The 22376-nt window shown below is 36.7% G+C and overlaps 2 protein-coding genes and 1 long non-coding RNA gene across 5 annotated transcripts; 1 reads left to right on the forward strand and 2 right to left on the reverse strand.

Moving 5' to 3' along the window:
- Positions 1 to 1005: 1005 nt before the first annotated feature.
- On the reverse strand, positions 1006 to 2415 carry LOC116023437. The gene has a single exon (XM_031264439.1). The coding sequence runs from the start codon at positions 2413 to 2415 to the stop codon at positions 1006 to 1008; it is 1410 nt and encodes a 469-aa protein (XP_031120299.1).
- An 8457-nt stretch (positions 2416 to 10872) lies between these two features.
- On the reverse strand, positions 10873 to 13653 carry LOC116022728. Its single transcript, XR_004099279.1, has 2 exons — positions 13051 to 13653; positions 10873 to 11156 (listed from the first exon to the last, which is right to left on the reverse strand). It is a non-coding gene; the product is annotated as an uncharacterized LOC116022728 (long non-coding RNA).
- A 351-nt stretch (positions 13654 to 14004) lies between these two features.
- On the forward strand, positions 14005 to 16439 carry LOC116022727 (replication protein A 70 kDa DNA-binding subunit B-like). Of its 3 annotated transcripts, XR_004099278.1 has the most exons (9): positions 14005 to 14180; positions 14293 to 14575; positions 14669 to 14765; positions 14879 to 15009; positions 15095 to 15173; positions 15301 to 15432; positions 15541 to 15701; positions 15805 to 15925; positions 16014 to 16439. XR_004099278.1 is itself a non-coding variant. In XM_031263579.1 (6 exons), the coding sequence occupies exons 1-6, from the start codon at positions 14034 to 14036 to the stop codon at positions 15365 to 15367; spliced, it is 804 nt and encodes a 267-aa protein (XP_031119439.1). In that variant the 5' UTR covers positions 14005 to 14033; the 3' UTR covers positions 15368 to 15433. The 3 variants fall into 3 exon arrangements, 1 of the variants encoding a protein (XP_031119439.1); XR_004099277.1 differs by lacking the exon at positions 15805 to 15925 and having other exon boundaries at positions 16014 to 16415; XM_031263579.1 differs by lacking the exons at positions 15541 to 15701; positions 15805 to 15925; positions 16014 to 16439 and having other exon boundaries at positions 15301 to 15433.
- Positions 16440 to 22376: the final 5937 nt, after the last annotated feature.

Genomic DNA, 22376 nt, shown 5'->3' on the forward strand with positions numbered 1-22376 from the left:
GCGTTCCTCAGTCCGAACGGCATCACTCGGTAACAGTATAACCCGTTCGGTGTCACGAAGGCCGTCTTCTCCTCATCAGCTTCGGCCATCATGATCTGATGGTATCCTTTGAAAGCATCCATGAAGCTCATGAGTTCCGCCCCCGCTGTCTCGTCGACCATTTGATGAATGCTTGGGAGCGGGTACGGGTCGAGGGGGCATGCACGGTTGAGGTCGGTGTAGTCGATGCACATCCGCCAAGCCGGGGGCTTGGGCACCAAGACTACATTCGCAACCCATTCCGGGTATGACCTGCCGAAAGCAAGGCCTTGACTTCCCCCTTAACGAACTCGCGTCGGTCGACGGATAGGTGTCTTTGCTTTTGTTTAATAGGCTTGGAGGTCGGACTGACGGACAGCCGATGGCATATGACGTCTCGGTCGATCCCAGGCATGTCCTCCGCGCCCCAGGCGAAAATATCGGCGAACTCTCGCAGTACGGTAAGGATCGATCGCCTTTGGTCCGGGTCAAGAGACGTTCCAATTCTGATGCATCGTTCAGGTCGCTCCAACTCCAAAGGCACTTCTTCTACGGGCTCGAGGGCCCAGGCTGCTCCTTCTTTTCCTCATCCTTTCGTCGGGCAATGGTGTTCACACGAGACGTGCTCGCGGCTTGCTTCTCCACTGCCCGGACGTAGCACAATCTGGCCGACCGTGGATCTCCCCGGACTGTCCCAACACCTTCTGGGTCGGGAACTTCATACATAGATGAGGCATGGAGATGATTGCCTTCATCTGAGCTATCCCCGGGCGTCCCAAGATGACGTTGTGCACACATGCCAGATTGACAACGATAAACTCCATCTCTACTTTCAAAATTTTCGGATATACTCCGACCTCCACCGGGAGAACGACCATTCCCTCAGGGTGGACCATATCGCCCGTAAAACCCGACAGCGGTGTTCGGACCGGCGTTAGTGCTGATCTCTCAATTTCCAGCTTTTGAAAGGCCTCTAAATACAGCACATTAACGCTGCTGCCGGTGTCTACCATCACCCTTCGGACCTCGGCTCTCGGCTCCACAAATGTCAATAGTGATGACTAATGCTTCGGCAGAATGATTTCCCCCAAGGGGAAGGTCTCGGTCGGTGAAGGTTATCGGCTCGTCTTTCATTCTCTTCTCAGGTTGACTAGTGCTGATCGAACATACAGGCAAGTCCCTCGACAAAGCTCGTCGGCGCTCCGAGTTGTCGCCCCCCTCCGGCCCGCCGAAGATAACGTGAATGATCTGTTTTGATGCAGCGGCAGGAGGGTCATGGTCGGGTTCTGGTCCCTTATCCTTCTTCTCTTTGTCAGATCTCTTGAAGTATTTCTTCCACCCCCGGCGTCGGTTCTTCTTCTTCTCGGCAGCGAATTGCGCCAATTCTCCGGAGCGCAAGAGGTCTTCGATCAGCCCTTTGAGGACATGGCATTCGTCAGTCTCGTGCCCCCGGTTCCTGTGATAGGCGCAGTATTTGTCCTTGTCAGGGCCATCTCTCGCCGGGGCCGGAAGTTGAATCATATTGCAGGACTGAGCGTACTCTAAGATCTCCCCGATTGGCCTCGATAAGGGAGTATAGATCGGATTCCCATCCTGATCCTTCCTTCTGGGATCGGGCTGTCGCCTCACATCTCTCCAACCTTGTCCTCCGGTCTCCAACAGGCGCTTGGCAGCGTTGGCTTCTTCGGCCACCGCGTGATCGGCCATCCTCTTCAAGGCTTCTTGATAAGTGTTCGGATGATGGAGAACGAGGTCCTGATATAAAGGCCCCGCCCGTAGCGCAGAGAGCAGTAGGTTGACCGCGGTGCAATCGTCTACCGGCTCTATCTCCGCCACGGCGGCCTTCCACCTTTCGCTAAAAAGGGTCAGGGACTCGCCTTCTCGTTGCTTGGCCTTCTCCAGGGAAGTGAAGTGTTTCTTGGCAGCCCGAGAGATCGCAAAACGGTGGATGAATTTTCTCGCCAGCTCGGCGAAATCGGCAATGGATCCTGGTTTGAGTGAGGCGAACCACTCGGCCGCCCGACCAGTCAAGGTCGAATAGAACGCTCGGCACATTACCGCATCAGACACCCCCATCATCAGCATGTTTCCGTGGTAAGTGTTAATGTGTTCTTCCGGATCAGTTCGCCCAGAATAATCTTTACTTCCCGGCACACGAAGGTCCATTGGGTACGGCTGGTCCATGATGTCCTGAGTAAACGGAGCCCGGAACAGATTGCTTTCCATCCCTTCGGGGTCGGCCTCAGCCTGTTCTTTTTTCCATTTGTTGAACTCTGCTCGTACTTGGTCAAGCACCCCCCGAGCCAAGCCCCGGCTGGTCCCAGCGTGGCGATCCTTCTTCGGCTTCACATACGAAGAGCTCGTTTCGCTGGAATGGCTAGTTGTTGAGATACTCATCGATTGAGGTCCTCGGGTAATGCGTCCTCGTGGTCGGAGATCGGGGTCGTCGATCCGATCAAAAGCGCTGGTTCGCGTTTGCGATGCCTTCGCCTGTGGCACCCCCCTAGGCCGGTCCGACGTACTGAGCCGAGACAATGCCGGCCTCCGAGCCGGTGCCGTGGGCATAGTTTCGGACCCACGGGATCGTCGCTCGGATTGGGAACNTGTCAGGGCCATCTCTCGCCGGGGCCGGAAGTTGAATCATATTGCAGGACTGAGCGTACTCTAAGATCTCCCCGATTGGCCTCGATAAGGGAGTATAGATCGGATTCCCATCCTGATCCTTCCTTCTGGGATCGGGCTGTCGCCTCACATCTCTCCAACCTTGTCCTCCGGTCTCCAACAGGCGCTTGGCAGCGTTGGCTTCTTCGGCCACCGCGTGATCGGCCATCCTCTTCAAGGCTTCTTGATAAGTGTTCGGATGATGGAGAACGAGGTCCTGATATAAAGGCCCCGCCCGTAGCGCAGAGAGCAGTAGGTTGACCGCGGTGCAATCGTCTACCGGCTCTATCTCCGCCACGGCGGCCTTCCACCTTTCGCTAAAAAGGGTCAGGGACTCGCCTTCTCGTTGCTTGGCCTTCTCCAGGGAAGTGAAGTGTTTCTTGGCAGCCCGAGAGATCGCAAAACGGTGGATGAATTTTCTCGCCAGCTCGGCGAAATCGGCAATGGATCCTGGTTTGAGTGAGGCGAACCACTCGGCCGCCCGACCAGTCAAGGTCGAATAGAACGCTCGGCACATTACCGCATCAGACACCCCCATCATCAGCATGTTTCCGTGGTAAGTGTTAATGTGTTCTTCCGGATCAGTTCGCCCAGAATAATCTTTACTTCCCGGCACACGAAGGTCCATTGGGTACGGCTGGTCCATGATGTCCTGAGTAAACGGAGCCCGGAACAGATTGCTTTCCATCCCTTCGGGGTCGGCCTCAGCCTGTTCTTTTTTCCATTTGTTGAACTCTGCTCGTACTTGGTCAAGCACCCCCCGAGCCAAGCCCCGGCTGGTCCCAGCGTGGCGATCCTTCTTCGGCTTCACATACGAAGAGCTCGTTTCGCTGGAATGGCTAGTTGTTGAGATACTCATCGATTGAGGTCCTCGGGTAATGCGTCCTCGTGGTCGGAGATCGGGGTCGTCGATCCGATCAAAAGCGCTGGTTCGCGTTTGCGATGCCTTCGCCTGTGGCACCCCCCTAGGCCGGTCCGACGTACTGAGCCGAGACAATGCCGGCCTCCGAGCCGGTGCCGTGGGCATAGTTTCGGACCCACGGGATCGTCGCTCGGATTGGGAGGGCATAGTTTCGGACCCACGGGATCGTCGCTCGGATTGGGAACGGTGCAGCGCAGACCCACGGGATCGTCGCTCGGATTGGGAACGGTGCAGCGCAGTTGGGACAGCAGGGATCGTTTCGGCCGTCGTCGCGTCCGGCCTAATAGGCATGGTGGGATACATCGGCTGCATAAATGGGTAGCCATATGGCTGCGGGTAGAACCTCGGGGAAGTCGGCCACCACTGCATGGTCGGGTCCATCGGGTATTGGTACGGCATCGGTCCACCAGGCATAGGGTACTGGTAAGGGACTGAGTCCCCAGGCATAGGGAAGGGAATGTCTTGGTAGATGGCGTTCACCGCCTCTGGTGGTGGCACCCCGGCTATGTTGTTGGGATCCGCTCGGGAGCTCAAGTGAGAGCGGAGATCGTAGTTATCATCGGCTTCTTGGTTATTGAAGAAATCCATGTTCGGATACATGAAGGACCGGCACTGTTGCAAAGTATAGCTTCTAAGTCGCGGTCCCCACAGACGGCGCCAAAATGATATCGTAAAATACGGGCACCAAGGAAAACCGAAAAACACGATCTTTTATTAACTCAAGGATCCAAACCCGGTTACAAGTCAAGAAGTGCTCAAAGTGCTCGGCAGGTCGGCAGTGGGCTTCCCTACTATCCGAGCTCACTCTAAGTCTTAGTCTAGAAACAGCCAAAAGATCCCCTCTCCCCTCATAAATGCGCTATTTATAAGGGAGAAAAGTGCGGTTGCCGGACCTCCGGCATGGCGGGAACGTGGAGTGCATGCGCCCGCCTCACTCTACGCCCAAGCGGGAAGGAGTACGTGGCAGTCCTTGGCACGCCGGGTCGTGAGCCCGTCGGGGGCACTGTTCGGCCCGTGACGGCCGAGCCCACGTCAGCCTCCCGACCAACCGACTCCCCGACCGCACAGCCTCTGACCGGGTCCGGAGTGCATCCGACCGGTCCTGGAGTATATTCACTATCAACCACGAAGTATCTTGAGCATGCCTTAACTATACGAGGTATCTTTAAACTCGTACTATACTCAAACTAATCATCGTTCATACCGAACCTGCCCAATTAAATGCAAAGTGCTGGTCATATTAATTTCTCCATACAAAAGGAGATTTTGAGCTCTTGACCTTTCTTAAAAAATGAGAGTGCATAATCACTCGCGCCAACCAAATTGGTTAGTTTCTTTTTATTTCTGATTACAAAATGTATAAATCAGAGTTGAGTTATGCGGAACTATGAACTATAGAGATTTATCAAAGTTATTAAAAAAAAAACGAAATAATCGAGAACCTAACATAGATCATGTTATATTCAATAACTAAGGATTAGTCTAGCTTGTCTCAATAAAAAGGATTAGTCTAGCTAATTTGTATTCGAGTTGACTAAAATTATTTTTGACATTTACATGAATCAACTCTGGGTCTTTAAGACCAAAAAGTTGTACTTTGATTGAGTTTTGATATTATTTTCTTAATTAAAGTTTTTAATGAGGCAACTAATGCATACATTTATGTATTCTATTTCTAGATTTGAGTTTTTAGTGAAGTTTTTAACGAGACATGAGCGTGATATAGTAATGTTCAAGGTACAGTCTTGTAAATAAATATATGTGGACATTATTAGAGGTATTATATTATGACAATACATCCTCATCTTTAATAATTTTTTAGTCATATTAGAACTTTGTATATTTTAAATATATTGTAGCGAAGGATGATCAATAAAAGTATTCATGATTCTCTCTTCATTTTTTTTTGTCTTTCTCTTTATCTTATTACTTTATCCTTGGTGAAAGATACTGATCTCTAAAATCTTAATTATTCATTCCTGTGCAATATCGCATCAAATATGTAGTAGGAAACTTAAGGAGCACTTCTGCGTTTGACTTTGGGTTTTATTTATTTACTAGTTACTACATGCGCGTTGCGCGATTAAATCAATACTTAATGCGTAGTTTTAAATTAGTGTTCCTTAATTAGTTAAAGTAATCATATAATAATGAGAGAGAAAACAATGCTAAATTAATAAAAATCAAAGAAATAGTCTCGGTGCTTATATATTTTAATGAGTTTATTACCGAAATAGTCCCTCGACTATTGTGAAATTACCAATTTGGTCCTCAACAATTTTTCGTACCCAATTAAGTCCTTCGACTTTGAAAATTTTAACCAATTTGGTCCTCTGTTTATTTTGCCGTTAAAATCCGGACCAAATTGGTAATTTTGCTATAGTCAAGGGATCAAATTGGTAATTTTTCTATAGTCAAGGGATCAATTCAGTGAAAAATTAACTACCAATTTGGTCCCTTGACTATAAAAAAAATTACCAATTTGGTCCCTTGACTATAGCAAAATTACCAATTTGGTCCTAATTTTAACGGCAAAATAAACGGAGGACCAAATTGGTTAAAATTTTTTAACGGCAAAATAAACGGAGGACCAAATTGGTTAAAATTTTCAAAGTCGAGGGACTTAATTGGACCAAATTGGTTAAAATTTTCAAAGTCGAGGGACTTAATTGGGTACGAAAAATTGTTGAGGACCAAATTGGTAATTTCGCAATAGTCGAGGGACCATTTCGGTAATAAACTCTATTTTAATAAAACATAACGAAATTATAAATAGCTAAATTACAACTAAAGTAAGTAGAAACAAATAAACCACTAACTATAAATAACTATCTATCATGATCAACCGATGGAATAAAACAATTGGATAAAGAGTACTAATTTGAGTAGAGTAAATTAATTTTTCTTAGTGCCGAAATTGTCTTCATCTTCTCCATCTTTAGTGAGGTTGAGTTTCCTTTTTGCTGGCTGTGTCTTTATTGCATCTTGTTTACTGGAGGTAGTGAATGAGAATGATTCGTGCAATGATGTTATGGTATATGATACCATGTTTTTTGATACACATGATTTTATACCATTATTTGTCCCACGATTCAGTAGTTTTGTTGCTTATTTCCTTTACCTTGATACATTTAAGGCTCGTTTGTGTGTTACATTTGATCAATCTTAGTTTATTCGCAAATGAGGAGCAAAGGAAGGATTTTCGGTCATCTCGGACAAGTTTTCGAGACATAAGGAATCTACCCCGGGACGGAAAGGAGCAACGAAGCATGAAAGGAGTCAGAAGAGGACCAGGAGGCCGCCTCGCGGCCAACCTCACGGCCGTGACCTCCACCGCGGACAGTAGTTGGCCACGGCACATCACGGCCCCGATCCCGGCGCTAAGAAAAATTTGGGGGTAATTTGGGGGCTTACAATGCTTTCCCGGCACTAAGAAATTGGTAAACCACTGTCCAGTATTTATTTCGCGTTTTTCCTGTATTTTGGGTATTCCGAGCCCTAGTTTAGTTCAGTACAATTTTCCCTTTCTTTAGAGTTTTCCATAGCATAGAATAGAGCAGTTTTACATCATTGAATTCGGTTACGAGCTTGGAATCATTGTTTGGATTGGAATTACTCTCAAGAATTGTTAGTAAAGTTCTCTCTTTTATTCTTTAGATTCATTGCTATGATTTCAGTATTTAATTCTTGCTTTGCGTTATTTACTTCAATCATGCGTGAGTAATTCGTTTATGGGTTTGGACTAGGGATTCAGTGCTAATCTTGATGTTCAAGTTGTGATTATTGCATAAAGGGATTGAATCATCCACTTAGGGTTTATGTTGAATTGGGGATTATTTTCTACTTGTATTTGATTGATGTCCACAATTAATTGCTAGTTTAGGAGAAGGATTCATTACAATGAAAGTTGGATGGAGACTTCGAGCCTTACCAATTTCAACCTAATTTTTCCTACTATGCGAATAGGGGTAATTTAGGGGCTTACAATGCTTAGGTGCTTAAGTCTATGATTGATGCATCACGAAAGTGGGGCAATCCTAGCCTAATTCTGTTTATTGATTACGAAAGTAGCTGAATTGAATTCTTGTGTGCATTGCCCATATATCCCTAGGTTGATTCTTCTTTCCCTAATTCTAAGGTTGTTAGAACATCAAGATTGCAATTCCCCTAATCTGACCCATTCCTTTATCAATCAGTTAATACATTAGCCAATTTATCTCTTTTAATTTCCTCATTCAGTTATTAGTTACTTGGATTCTAGTTGATTCACGTACTCTAGTGTCTAGTATTCTTAATTCATACAATTACGTGTCATAACCCCAATCCTCAGCAGAACGACATTTCACACCCATATTTACACTCACATTTATACTCATCATTTTTGCCTTGTTGTGCATAAGATTGAGACATCAATTGTATTATATATTTTTCATCTTGTAAGCGGTTATTGATATGTGGAATTCTTAGTTGTTGACCCTACAACTAATAATGATAAAAATAAAATAATAATAATAATAATAATAATAATAATAATAATAATAATTAAGGGAGAATTTTATTACTATTTACTTATAGTTTCATCCTCAAGTTTCATCTTCGAAGACGATGAGCATATACTTTTTCCAGGCGTTCCAATAGCGTTTTTGGTTTGTTTTTCTTAATAACACGAACTTTGCAACTTCAACCCACAGTTTATTTGTTAATATCAATCAACTTTACTGCATTTGTCATGACTAATATCTTTGTGCCATTGAAATATGTTCATAAAGTATGTTATGAAATAATATAATGGGAACCACAACATAAATTCAAAAACCATAGATTAGAGAGTAAGGAGTAATTAAAAAGTGTAGATTATTTTTTTCAAAAAAAATGTGTAGATTATAGAGGAATATAATGAGAACCACAATATTACATACAACGATACAAGTATAGATGAACAAATTATACAATAGATGTATTTACATAATGATATTGAAGTTATACTAATTAATGAGTATACCATCATTGATTTAAAAAAAAAAATTGTAATCATTATGAGTACAAATACAAATAACAGAATCATCATGATAAGATTTTGACAATCATACTTATAGTGTGTTGCAGAATATGTTAGGTTTAGTTTTGGGTGAATACGAGTGAGAAGGGGAGGAGGGGTTTATATACTGTTATTTTGGGTAGAATAATGGTTTAGTTAGGAATCTATACAAATGCTCTGTTTGGCAGAGCTTATTTAAGAGCTTATAGCTTATTTTAAGCTACTAATAAGCTATAAGCTCTGTTTGGTAATGTTCTCAAAATAAGTTAGTAGCTTAAAATAAGAGCTTATTTTGAAAAGCTACTTTAGGTATCTTTTCAAAAATAAGCTAGTAGTTTTTTAACTTTTTTCCATCTCTATCCTCATATTTTAAATAAATGACATCTTTTAGCCATCTCAATTAAAATCCTTTTGCTCTTTTCTCTTCAATATGTTTGGTTGTAATTTCAATTTGACATTTGTGTTTGAACATTAATTTTATATGAACTAATCTTATGAATTATAAACATTTTGTTTTACTTTATATATTTTCAAATATATGAATATACTATATATTTTATTAAAATATATTGATTTCATTATTTTATATTTTAAAATATATAAACAACCCTATTTAAATTTAAAACTATTTAAATTATACGAAGATGTCATTTTTAGTCTTTTTACATTTATCAACTTATCAAAAAGTTAATTTTACCAAACGCTTTTAAGCATAACAGCTATTCAGATTTCAGCTTCGAGCTTATAACTTTTTATTTTTCAGCTACTTTTCAGCTTTCAGCTACCTTTTCAGCTAGGTTTGCCAAATATAGCCAAAATTGTATTATAGGATCCTATTAAAACTTCAATATTCTAATTTTAAGTTAGGAATCTATACAGAATTGTATTATAGAATTCTATTAAGAGCTCAATATTCTAATTTTAAGTTAGGAAAATTAACACATGAGATGTTGTGATTATTAAGAAACAAATTGTCAATTTGTTTGAAAACCGCAATAAAGAAACAAATTGCCTAAAGAATTTGATGCTAAACTTCCGTTACATTTGACAGAAAGAATTTGGTAAAATTATAAAGGATTAGGATATATTAGAAATTTAATTGGAGGTTGCACAATAAGAAGAACACAAAGTACAATATGTTATAGCATACTATTATACCAACATTTTTTTAGTATCAGTTAGGGGTCTAACACTATTAACTCTTATAATTGTAGATAGAAACATATGTCCAATAATTATAATTTAAAAAATAACTAATAAATTCTTACTAATTAAAATATAAATGAAATAAAACTTATTTATTACATTAATTCAATATATAATGTCTATAAATATTATTATCATTAAAGAATACAAGAAAAGATATGGTAAATGCATGTGCATTGTAAAAATAATGGAAGTTATAACGGTAAGAGTTCTTTTGTCCAAAAAATTGTATAGTACAACTCTAAAGACACAAGGTACAACATGATTAGCACTAAAAACATTGACATAAATTATGAATATAACTTTGATTGAGACTTATTGTACTTTTTGATATAGCTCAGTTTTGAATATTATTGGGGTTTAACATCCAATTAATACTATTATTATATTCCACTCATTCAGTTGTTATCACCTTGCAAGGTAGACCCGGGTCTATATTCACAATTTCATAACTCCATGTTCATAATTTCATAACTCCATGTTCACAGTTTTACAATTCTATGTTCACAATTTCATAATTCAATGTTCACAAATTCATAACTCCATGTTCATAATTTCATAACTCTATGTTCACAATTTTATAACTCTATGTTCACAATTTTATAACTCTATATTGTGAACATAGAGTTCTAAAACTATGAACATAGAGCTCAAAATTACATATATAAATTGTGAACATAGAGTTCTAAAATTGTGAATATAGAGTTATAAAATCTACCTATACTTATATTTGGGACTTGCAAATTACCCCTCAAAAATGACACCAATACTGTCCATTGATCTTAAATCTTATGGCTGAAATTTTTTTATTAAACATTTACCTTTATTTTTTTTTATCATTTGACCTCACCTTTTAAACAAATTGCGAATTTGCCATATTACTCCACACGAGTGCTTCTCAGTTCTCACTACTCCACACGAGTGCGTCTGACATTATTAATGTGGCCAAAATATTCTCTCTTTACTTTTGGCAGGAAAAGTAAAATAATGTGCCACTTTGCCATTTTCAAGCTAACTTTTCCATTTGTGCCAAAAAAAAATTATTTCTTTATTTGAATAATTTGATTCTTATGACACATTATGGCACCTCACGTTTATCAAGACACCTTTTTAGTTTTTCAATGTCCAGGAAATAAGATTCATGTCTGCTCAGTCGTTCAAATAATTGAATCCAGCTATGGGCTGCTTAATTACATTTTCAAGACATTCAAACACACGACTATATACCAACAACCTTTTTCCAGTATCATCGCTACTGATAGCTCCAAGCTCTATGCTGCCTCTGAAACTGTAAGTTGAAATCATTGTTTTCTGCATTTTGTTAGAAGTTAGTAAACAATTGTATATCTCTTCTACCTGTAAATGTTCCTTTTTATCCCATGGCATAGATAAGAAAATTAAAGAACAATTACTGTACCTTTTCTAATTACCATTAATATATCAAACTAATTTTGATTTTAGAGCACTGCAATTCTGCTGTTAAATATTTTTTTTAATGTAAATCAATGTATCAAGTAATCAATGTCAACAAATAATCAAATAGAACCTATAAAATTAGTATGCAACTTAGTAACTTTATTTATTCATCAATAACTAAAATAATGAAAAAAATAACAATCGGCTTATTAAGTTACAATGTTTTTGTTCTGAAAAAAATAACGTTACAACGTTTTTTATTTGCACTAATCACCTCCTCAAAACTTTCAGGTTGACCAGTATATGGTGAGGAGTTTCTCAAGTTGCATTGATTGTGCTGGCTGTAGATTATATATTGATTCCGGAGCTGTAAGTTTTAATCTTTATTGTTTTGTATCTTCATGTTTACAACTTTTTATATATCTTTTAATTGCAAATGTTTCTATAAAATCAGTATGCAAGTTAGTAACTTACACTTAGGAACATATTCAATAACTAAATTAATGAAAGAGTTAACAATCAACTTATTAAGTTACAATGGTTTTAAGTTGCAATAATTACATCCTCAACCCTTTCAGGTTGACCAGTATTAGCTGAGGACTTTTTCCAACTGCATCAATTGTGTTGGCTGTAGGTTCTATACTGCTTCAAAAGCTGTAAGTTATAAACTTTATTGTTTTATATCTTCAAGTTTACAATTTTTTATATCTCTTTTAATTGCAAATTTTTCTTTCTATTTTGTAGCACAAGTATAAAAATTAAGGATGAATGTCTAAAAGATTTTACTTTCCTAATTAACATTATTAAGATGTATGCTTCATAGATTGAATAAACTAACACTTAATTATTCTAAGAAAACACTACAAACTACAAATTTACCAAATATATGAAATAATATACCTCCGTGCAACATGATTTTTGGGGAAAAAATTATAATTTAGGGGTGATGGATATGCACCTGGAAAATGTGATCTAAGTATCATTTATATCATTACTTACTGAGAGGTAACCACAACTGCTCTTACCAAAATATTTATGCGATATATGATAAATGTTACAACTTTCTATATTCATTATTTATTTGTGTATTACTTGATTTCACCACATATTAGCCATAACTTTCAGCAGCATGCAATACAGTAACAAAGAAAGCTAGATATCTGGATGGATCATCTTATATGTTTCTTAGATGAAGTTACAAAGACAGGCCGATAATTAATGGAAAGAGCAAGGATAGTGCCCCATTACAAATAGTTTAAATTTCTTGTAACAAGCTTATCACTTTGCAACACTATTAAGTTATAACCATTTAAGACGAAGTGGAAAAACCCCCTTATGCATTGATAATTTACTAAAATTTAAACAACCAATACATGTATTAAACAAAATAGCAATATAAATGTATAATTATTAATATGTTTACAATAAATATTTATCAAACAATATGTTTAAAAATATTTAACAAAATCTTTAATAAATATTTTTAACAAAGAGACTCGATATATTTAGCAAACAGTATGTTTAATAAATCAACATACTTAGCATTTTTTTTAGCAGTTTAACATTATTAGTATGTTTATTTACGAAACAGTTTTGCACTTACCAGTATGAATTAGTATATGTTTATTGAACATTAGTGGACATTTGTTTTTAAAGTTTAAAATTGTCATAGCAAGCAATAATATAAACAGGCAACACTAATACAAAATCACACAAAAGTCACAATCCAACCAGGACAATTTTTAGTTTTAAAAAATTAAGAAATTAAAAAATTAAAGAAAGCACTCACGGCGTCGTGTCGGAGGCTCGGATCTGGTGGCGATGGAGCAACTCAGGCCAGGCAGCCAACGACGAGCTGTTGAGCAGACTGCACCAGCCAACACCGAAGTCGACGGCGATTGGATCTAGTGATCGCTTACCACACACAACTGGGGTTTCGTCAATCCAGATCTACGGATCTGTCCTCTGTTTTTGCGTCGACGGGGTCACCGTTGTCCGGCGAGAACAGAGAAGATAGTTCTCTAATCTCTAGAAGTCGAAGAATGAGAGATTCGGACTTCACCCTTTAGAGAACAGAGGAACATATAACTCAGATTCTCAGATGTCAGAACTCCGTCAGGGGTGGTTGCGGTCTAGCGGTGAGAGAGAGAGACAGTGAGGGGCGGTTGAGGTCTGGTGGTGAGAGAGAAAGAGCGCGAGAGAGACACTGAGGGTTGAGGGGTGGTGGCGGTCTGCCGGTGGCCGGTGGGCGTCTCACATCTGGGATTCTCTCTCTCTTCCTCCACGATTCTCTCTCTCTCCACTCCGCATCTCTCTCTCTCCGCGTTTCTCCCTCTCCGTATGTTCGCTGCGGATGGAAGGAGTTGTTTGGAGCTAGGTTTGGCAGTGAAAAATTGATTATGAACATATAGTATGGTTTATGGGTTTGGGCCATGTGTGGCCCAATTCGGCCAGACATGGGCCTAATTTTAAAAAATAAATGTTTTTGGGCCTATTTTGGAACATACATACACCAATTATAATCCAAAAAAAGCTATGTACATATACATCAAAATATTCCGCAAACAAAATAATTACTCATTTCAATAAATAAATTTCCAAAAATCACATAAATTAAATGTTTACAATTAGTAAATTAAAATTTCAATAAATATATTAAATTCCATATTTAACAATGTTTTAATTTCAACCAAAAATAAGTTCACAAATTAACAAACTTTCAACAATATATTAAATTCATCAATTATCATAATTTCAAAAACTATTACCACAATGGTGAGAAAATTGTTGATATCAGATGTATCCCCTGGGGAAAAAGATTGGTCTTGTAAGGTATGTGTTGTAAAGAAATTGGATGCCCAAGACTCCAAAACTACTCCGGGTAACAAATACATGCCAATTATTCTTCAAGATGAAGCAGTGAGTATAACTATTACATTTAATTTCTTTATTTTGCTTATAGTATAACAGCTATGTTTCAATCTACATATATTGATTTTTTTTAAAAAAAATTAATTTTCATTATTTTAAGGGATACAAAGTCCAGGCGATGACGTATGCAAATGAAATTGACATCTTTGATAATAAGTTAAGCTTGAATGCAACATACAATATCACAGGTGCAATTGTATCAATTCCTAGAGGGAATCTTGTGCTTCCGGATGAAAGATACAATTGCCTTTGGACCTTAACTAGAAAATGTACTGTTGCTGTTGTTCCTGATGAAGATAAACTCGAAGTCATGGAAGACCCAGAAATTGATGAAATTTCATTCTCTCATTTTCACAAGTACATTAATACGATGAAAAAAATCAGTATGTTTTACACATGTTTTTATAACCTTTATTCTTCATCATCTAATTCCATAACTCTCATTTTATTTTAACCTTTCTTTCAATCAAATTTAGGTGTTATGGCTATTGTTATACACAAGCTTCCAAGGAAGCATGTTGATTCAAAAAATGGAAAAATTGATGCTGCAGATTTTGTGTTGGTTGATAAGCAGTAAGTTATGCTATATGTTACTGCTTTTACTAACAATACATAATTGATTGTTTAATTAATGCTGCATATAAATGTCACTCATGTATTTTGTTTTGCTTTATGGTCATGTTTAGGGCAAAACCAGTCATTTTTACTCTTTGGGGAAAATACTCAAAAGTAGAAGGAGTTGAGTTGGAGAAACAACTTACAATAGGAAATTTTCCTGTTATTTTGGCAAAAAATATTGAGGTGACAAACTACAGTGGTATGTATACAATATTCTTTTTCATTTTGAACTCTATTTTTACACTTATCTTTTTCTTAAAACTTATTTGAAATGCTATTGTTAGGACTCTCTTTGTCAACAAGATTTGGTTCTGTTATTGAATTACATATTGCAACACCTACAGCAGAAGAACTTTGTCAATGGTATAGTATATATATACATACAAATGTATATAGTATATATATACATACAAATGTATATATATATATATATATATATATATATATATATTTGTTCCACATAATGTTAACTTTTCTACTTTATCAATAGGGCATTATCAAATTCTGTGACGTTGCATTCCTTGATTTTGACCAACGCATCAATGATGCATATCTAAAGCTTGCTGATTTGTCAAGTGAGCAATTTGTCACCATTGCAGATGTTAAGAGTTCAATTATTGAGGTTAACATTTTTTATTTCTCTTCATGCTTTTAAATATATTTTCCAACTTAAACTATAACATAAACATATTTTTATTTGGTTTTTATATTTATCATTTCGCTTTTTTAGGGAAAGAGATATTGCATTTATGCAAGTATACAGATTCCAACAAAGGTTAAGAACTTCTATTACATTGCATGTGATGGTTGTTGGAAAGGGACTATACATAATTTGGGTGAAGAATTTGAGTGTTCATATTGTGGAAACTCAATGGCAATTGCAAAACCACGGTAAAGTTTCTATTTTTAAAATCATTACATTCCTCTATATAAGTGCTAATATATATATATATATATATATATATATATATATATATATATATATGAACTTCAGGTGTATGATGACCATTGAACTTATCGAAAACAATGACTTTCTTGAGTCTATACTGTTTGGAAACATCGTTGAAGAGCTACTTTCAGTTTCTGCTAGCAAATTGGTTGACATGGACAAGAAGGTAACTTTTTTGCCAAAATCATGATACTCATTGTATTTATAAATGCACTATATCTAGATATGAATGTTGTTTTTCTTTCTTCGTGCAGAATGAGTCTATTGATATGCAAAACGTTAAAGAGAAGTTGGATAACAAAACTTTCAAAGTGGAACTCCTTTGCAAAAAGCAAAATTTTAGAGGAACTGAGCAAGTCAGGTACTCAATTATATCTCTGCAGGAGCAAAAGAAAATTGCACACGCTAAAAGGGTTAAGAGAAAACTGATCTATGACGACACAGATGATAACACTTCAGATGAGCATTCCAAAGCTTTTGAAGATTTTGACAATGAAGTTACCGATAAAAAATCAAAATTGGTCAAGCTTGGATAATTCTATGACCTTACATCTATCCATTTTGAACTTCTGCTACAATGGTCAAATATGTATGATATTTTGCAAATGTAAAAAAAAAAAAATGTATGATATTTTGCAACTTTTCATGGCATCAAATGTTGTGGCCTTAACTTGATGCTAGGTAATTATAAGTTAAAGTCTTTTTGGCTATTACACTTTTAATTCAAATTATATATATTATTTCAAAACAAATTCTCAACGCATTAATAGGTCATTGGGCATGTCGTTTCGCGCAAAGCGCGTGCCCGGTAACTAGTTATGAACATAGACTCGGGTCCCCACATTGCAAGGTGGACAATTTGGACCCGAGTCCATAGCATAATTTGCCCCACTCATCCTATCCATATTCCTACCTGCAGTTGTTTTGCCGTGGACCCAGGTGGACCTGGGTCCAATACGACGCCGTTTCACTTTTAAAAAAAAAATTAAAAAAATTAACGTCGTTAACGGCTCCTCATCGCAACAGAACACAAACTCTACATTCACAGACCCTATACTCCATATTCAAAATTTGAAAACTCCACATTCACACATTACAGGGCTATATGTTTAGTAACTATAATACCACTGTTATGCATTCACACATTCAAAACTCTATATTCACAGGTCCTATACTCCATGTTCACAACTTGGGAACTCCACATTCACACATTACAGGGCTACAAGTTGCTAGAACTCTGTTAACTCTACTACAGATTCACACATTCATAACTCTACATTCACAAATTCTATACTCCATATTCACAATTTGAAACCTCCACATTCACACATTTCAGGGCTGCTAGAACTCTGTTAACTCTACTACAGATTCACACATTCATAACTCTACATTCATACCAAGGACCTTGTGGTCCAGTGGTATCAAACCCTTCCCTTTATACGGGAGGTGGTGGGTTCGAGTCTCAGTGGAGGCAATACTGACTCTTGTGCTTCAATAGGTTGAGAAGGTTGAGAAAGTAGTTATGAACAGATACTGCATTGTAATAGAGTTAGTAGTATTTGAAAAAAAAAAACTCTACATTCATAAATTCTATACTCCATATTCACAATTTGAAACCTCCACATTTCAAGGCTATATATTTAATAATTTTTTTTTAAAAAAAATATAGTGAAATGGCGTCGTATTGGACCCAGGTCCACCTTGCAAGGTGGACCTCGGTCCACGACATAATTTGCGTCCTACCTGGGTTTGGTCCCATAAAGGCATAAAAGCAATTGAGGCCTTGGTAATATAGGCCCATATGTATATATTTACTCATTCTTAATTGTAACTTATTTAGTATTATTTTGTAAAAAATTGTTATCCTACACCCAATATTGTACCTAGCAAAACAAGTCAACGATGTATTTATGGTGTTTTTCAAGGTTCACTATCTACTCCGCTGAGCGTAATGACTATTGTTTAGTATATTATATTGTATTTTAATTGTAAAATTGAATTTCAATATGTTGATCGAATTTTTCAAATTTAATAATATTGTAATATTACAAATTTTAATAATTTGTAATATTAATTTTATTTTGATCAAGTATTAATAAATATTATTCCATTTACTAATTTATTATATTTTTACATTCAATAAACATATATATATAGTCACCAAAAAGTTCAAGAAAATAATTCAAAATTTATTATTTTTCTTGTGCATCATTTTGCGGCAAATTATGCTATGGTCTATGTTTGTAATTTTAGAATTATATGTTCACAATTTTAGATCTCAATATAAAAAATTATATTACTCAATATCCATAATTTTTAAACTCTATGTTCATAATTTTGTTATATAGAGTTATAAAATTGTGAACATAAAATTTTAAAATTATGAACATGAACTCAGGTCTATAGCATAACAATAGTCATTTTGCAGCCCCAACGTGAGTGACTTGGATAATGCGTTTGTTTTGATACTTTGAAGACTTCAAGATAAACCAAATGAAGGCAATGCTTGGCCTGCTGACTACATTATACCTGTATATAAAGGGGGAGGTTGTTTCCAAACCCAATTATTTAACATCTTGCTAATTGTTACTAAACTATAAGACTGCGTTTCACTTAGGACTCTTTAAGTTGGGCTAGCTAAAATATTTGAAAAAGAAAATATAATTACCATATAATTTTATTATAAACAAATATTTATAATCCCAAGAAGTATTCAGGATCAAAGTAGCTCTACAACTGGGAATCAAGGGAAAGTCTCTGATTCATAGTCTTCTTCTTTCTTTTTTTTTTTTTTTTTTTTTTTTTTTTTTTTTGGTTGTGGGTGAGTTTGTTTTTTTGCTGCTTCAAATTTCTAGTTTAATTTGTTTTGGTAAATCACATGATTATGATTTAGTTCATGGTCAGCTTATGTATTTTGGCTTACAAAATCTAAAATTTTTGGTAAATTCATATATCCACTGATTTTGCTTGTATACTTTAATTTTTAATTTTCCTTTTTTCATATTCATATATGCTTGTAAACGTTTTTTCTTTATTTATTTTGCTATAATTTTCCTTTTTTCATATTCATATATATATTTTTTTTTTGAAAAAACATATTCATATATACTTGTAAATGTTTTTTCTTTATTTATTTTGTTATAAACAACCTATTTGCATCAATTTTATGATGCGAACGAGATTTTGCTACTATTTGTAATAGTAGATTTGTTGATAGTCTTATTGTTATTCTCATGTGAGGAGGGGTTTAGTTAGGTTAGGTTAATTTTCTTTTTAAAATATTTTTCACTATACAATTAAAAATATTTTTTTATATAAAATTACATGGTAATTATATTGTCTTCATATATAATACACTCTATTAGGATATACTCTAATCCTATATTTCTACTATCATCTTTTAATTCTACATAGGTCTCTCATATTTTTTTTCTTTTTCAAGAATAAAGAATTGTTCTCTGAGATTCCTTCCGTTAAGGAACTGCCATTGACTTAGTCGCCTACTTGCCATTGACTTAGTCGCCTACTTGTAACTGTCTGTTGCCTGATCGCCGCTGCACTACTTGTAACTGTCTGTTGCCTGATCGCCGACTTGCAGCGGTCGCCTTCAACCGTCGGCTGTCACCGCTTGGCCACCTTTATTATTTTTAAAAAATGTACTTATTTGTGTATGTAAATATTTCTTAAAATTTACCTTAATTATTATTTCTAGAACTTGCAGTTAACAGAATAGCAGTTAATTATTTAAGAATATGTCCAATATATAAGCATGTTTTTGTTTATTAGTAGAATACAATTTGAAATTGTTATGTTTTTGAGAAATTGACACATATTTTGAGGTATAGTTAGAGAGTAAGTATTGTTCTCATTTTTTACTACTATCATATTATGTGATTTGTTAAGAAGAACTATGCTTTTATAGTTTTAGTCATCTAAAATGCTTTTGTTGATTTAATATAGGTGTAATTTATGTGTTGCTTATTAAAAAGTTGTTGGCTTATCAAATGTTGTATGTTGCCTTAGATTATTCTAATATATTTAGCATGAATATTATGATAAATGTAAAATATTATGTCTCTCAAAACTTGATACTAAATTTCATTCATTGAATTATTGTAGAATTTTTTGAAAATGTCTAACATCAATAAGAGATAATTCGTTGAGTTTTCTCTTAATGGTAATAATTACGTAACATGGACTTTAGACGTTGAAATTTACCTCACGTCTTGCTATTTAAGTCAGATCATATTCAAATATTCTAACAAGGCAAAAGCATTGGTTTTCCTTCATCACCATCTAAACTAAGACCTCAAGAATGAGTACTTGACTGAAAAAGATCCGCAAGTCATGTAGTAGTCCCTGAAGGATCGCTTCAATCAACAAACGACCTTACTTCTCTCTCAAGCAAAAATTGATTAGCTAAATTTGAGATTCTACTATTTTAAATATGAGCTAAATTTGAGATTCTAATATTTTAAATATGTGACTGCGTATAACTCGATATTACATCGTGTCGTCTCATAGTTGAAACAGTATAAGCAGTCTGTCACAGTGTCACACATGAAGAATTAATAAAGAAGACTCTATCAACTTTTAATGCTAGTAACCTAATACTCCAACAATAGTATATCGAGAAAAATTATACTACATTCTAACTTTTATCAACATTACTTGTGGCAGAAAAACATAACAAACTCTTATGAAAAATCATAATGCCCCCACCCGTTGATTTAAAGGTAGTGCCTGAAGTACATGCTACCGCTCATAGGGGTGGAAGGAAAGTGGTAGAGTGAAGGGTCGAGGAGATACTATTATTATTAGGAATAAGGGCCAAATTGATCACTGAACGTAACACGAAACTGCAATTAGGCCACTCAACCAAAAAAACGTGCAATTACATCACTCAACAGCACAAATTCATTCGATTTCACCTGTTAGCCGGTTCTTGACCCGTCCTTCCGGTTAAGCGCTGACCTGGCTGATGACATGGCATTAGTAATTGTTATTTTCCTTAGTTTTTGTTTTCCTTACTCCACGCAACCGTGTTTTGCCTAGAATTGCTCCTTAGCTCCGCCGCCGCTCTCCTGCGATCCTTTCGACCCACAAACCAAAACCTTGGGCTTCTGCCAGCCGGATCTCTCCATCCGCCTTCGACTAAGAGATCTCGTCTCCCGCCTCACGCTCGACGAGAAGATCTCCTAGCTTGTGAACGTTGTCCCGGCCATTCCCTGCCTCGGCATTCCCGCATACAGTTGGTGTTCGGAGTCGCTGCACGGAGTCGCCAAAGTCGGAAAATGTATTTCGTTGAGTGGTCCGATCAGCGCCGCCACCAGCTTCCCTCAAGTCATCCTCACCGCCGCCTCTTTCGACGAAGACCTCTTGTACCGCATTGACCAGTCAATTTACAAATCCAACTCTCAGCTTGTTTCAATTAGTTGTTAATGGCTGTTTGTTTTGGGATGAAGGCGCAGAATATGAAAACTACTGCAGTTTCATGACGATAATCAAGATTATACAGTCGCTAAAGCCTGTTCTCGCTGTGTGTGAAAAGGAAATTATTAATAAAGAAATTAAAGAAGCTAACAGGATCTCTGATGGGGTAAAAGGGTATTCTCATATGCAAGAGGTTTGGAATATGCTTTTTGCTTTTCGATTATTGATTTTGTGTGTAAGCAAGCTGCTGCTGTATGGAGTGAGAGACAGGATAAGCCATATTCCTGATTCTATATTTGGATTTGTGTTCTTACACGGAAGCAACAAAAACTAAGTAAAATAAACAAAAAACAATTACTAATGCCAAGTAATCAGCCAGGTCAGCGCTTAACGGGAAGAAATGGTCAGGAACCGGCTATGAGGTGAAATCGAAAGGATTTGCGCAGTTGAGTGATGTAATTGCATTTTTTTTGGTCGAGTGGCCTGATTGCACTTTCGCGTTACGTTCGGTGGCCAATTTGGCCCTTATTCTTTATTATTATTTAGATTTAGATGAGTTTTACATTGTTATAGTATTAGTTTAGTGAGTATTGGTATTCTGTCTTCCCTATCTGATCATATGTTTGTGTGTGTGTATATATGTGTGTGTGTGTTTTGTGTTGTCCGTGTTGAGATAAATTTTAAAAATTTAATGATCCAAAATTTTAAATTATGGCATCATCCAATCAGATTTCCCATAATTAATATTTTATGACATCTACACTTATAATAAGAGCCAATAATGTTAGACCCCTAACTGGAACTAAAAAAAATGTTGGTGTAATAGTCTCTATAACATATTGTACTTTGTGTTCTTTTTATTGTGCAACCTCCAATTAAATTCCTAATATATCCTAATCATTTATAATTTTACCAAATTCTTTCCGTTAAATATAACGGAAGTTAACATTAAATTCTTTAGGCAATTTGTTTCTTTATTGCATTTTTCAAACAAATTGGCAATGTTCAATAATACAATTCTGTATAGATTCCTAACTTAAAATTAGAATATTGAACTCTTAATAGGATTCTATAATACAATTTTGTATAGATTCCTAACTAAATCATTATTCTACAGAAAACAACAATATATAAACCCCTCCCCTTCTCACTCGTATTCACCATAAACTAAACCTAACATATTC

Source organism: Ipomoea triloba, chromosome 6 (assembly GCF_003576645.1).
Source record: "Ipomoea triloba cultivar NCNSP0323 chromosome 6, ASM357664v1".
Lineage (NCBI taxonomy): Eukaryota > Viridiplantae > Streptophyta > Magnoliopsida > Solanales > Convolvulaceae > Ipomoea > Ipomoea triloba.

Bases quoted from the DNA above. Each gene is read 5' to 3' on its own strand.
- LOC116023437 (XM_031264439.1), bottom strand. From the start codon at position 2,415: ATGAGTATCTCAACAACTAGCCATTCCAGCGAAACGAGCTCTTCGTAT.
- LOC116022727 (XM_031263579.1), top strand. From the start codon at position 14,034: ATGGTGAGAAAATTGTTGATATCAGATGTATCCCCTGGGGAAAAAGAT. The intron at 14,766-14,878 runs GTAAGTTATGCT...GGTCATGTTTAG, and splicing joins TTTGTGTTGGTTGATAAGCA to GGCAAAACCAGTCATTTTTA. The intron at 15,010-15,094 runs GTATGTATACAA...TGCTATTGTTAG, and splicing joins TGAGGTGACAAACTACAGTG to GACTCTCTTTGTCAACAAGA.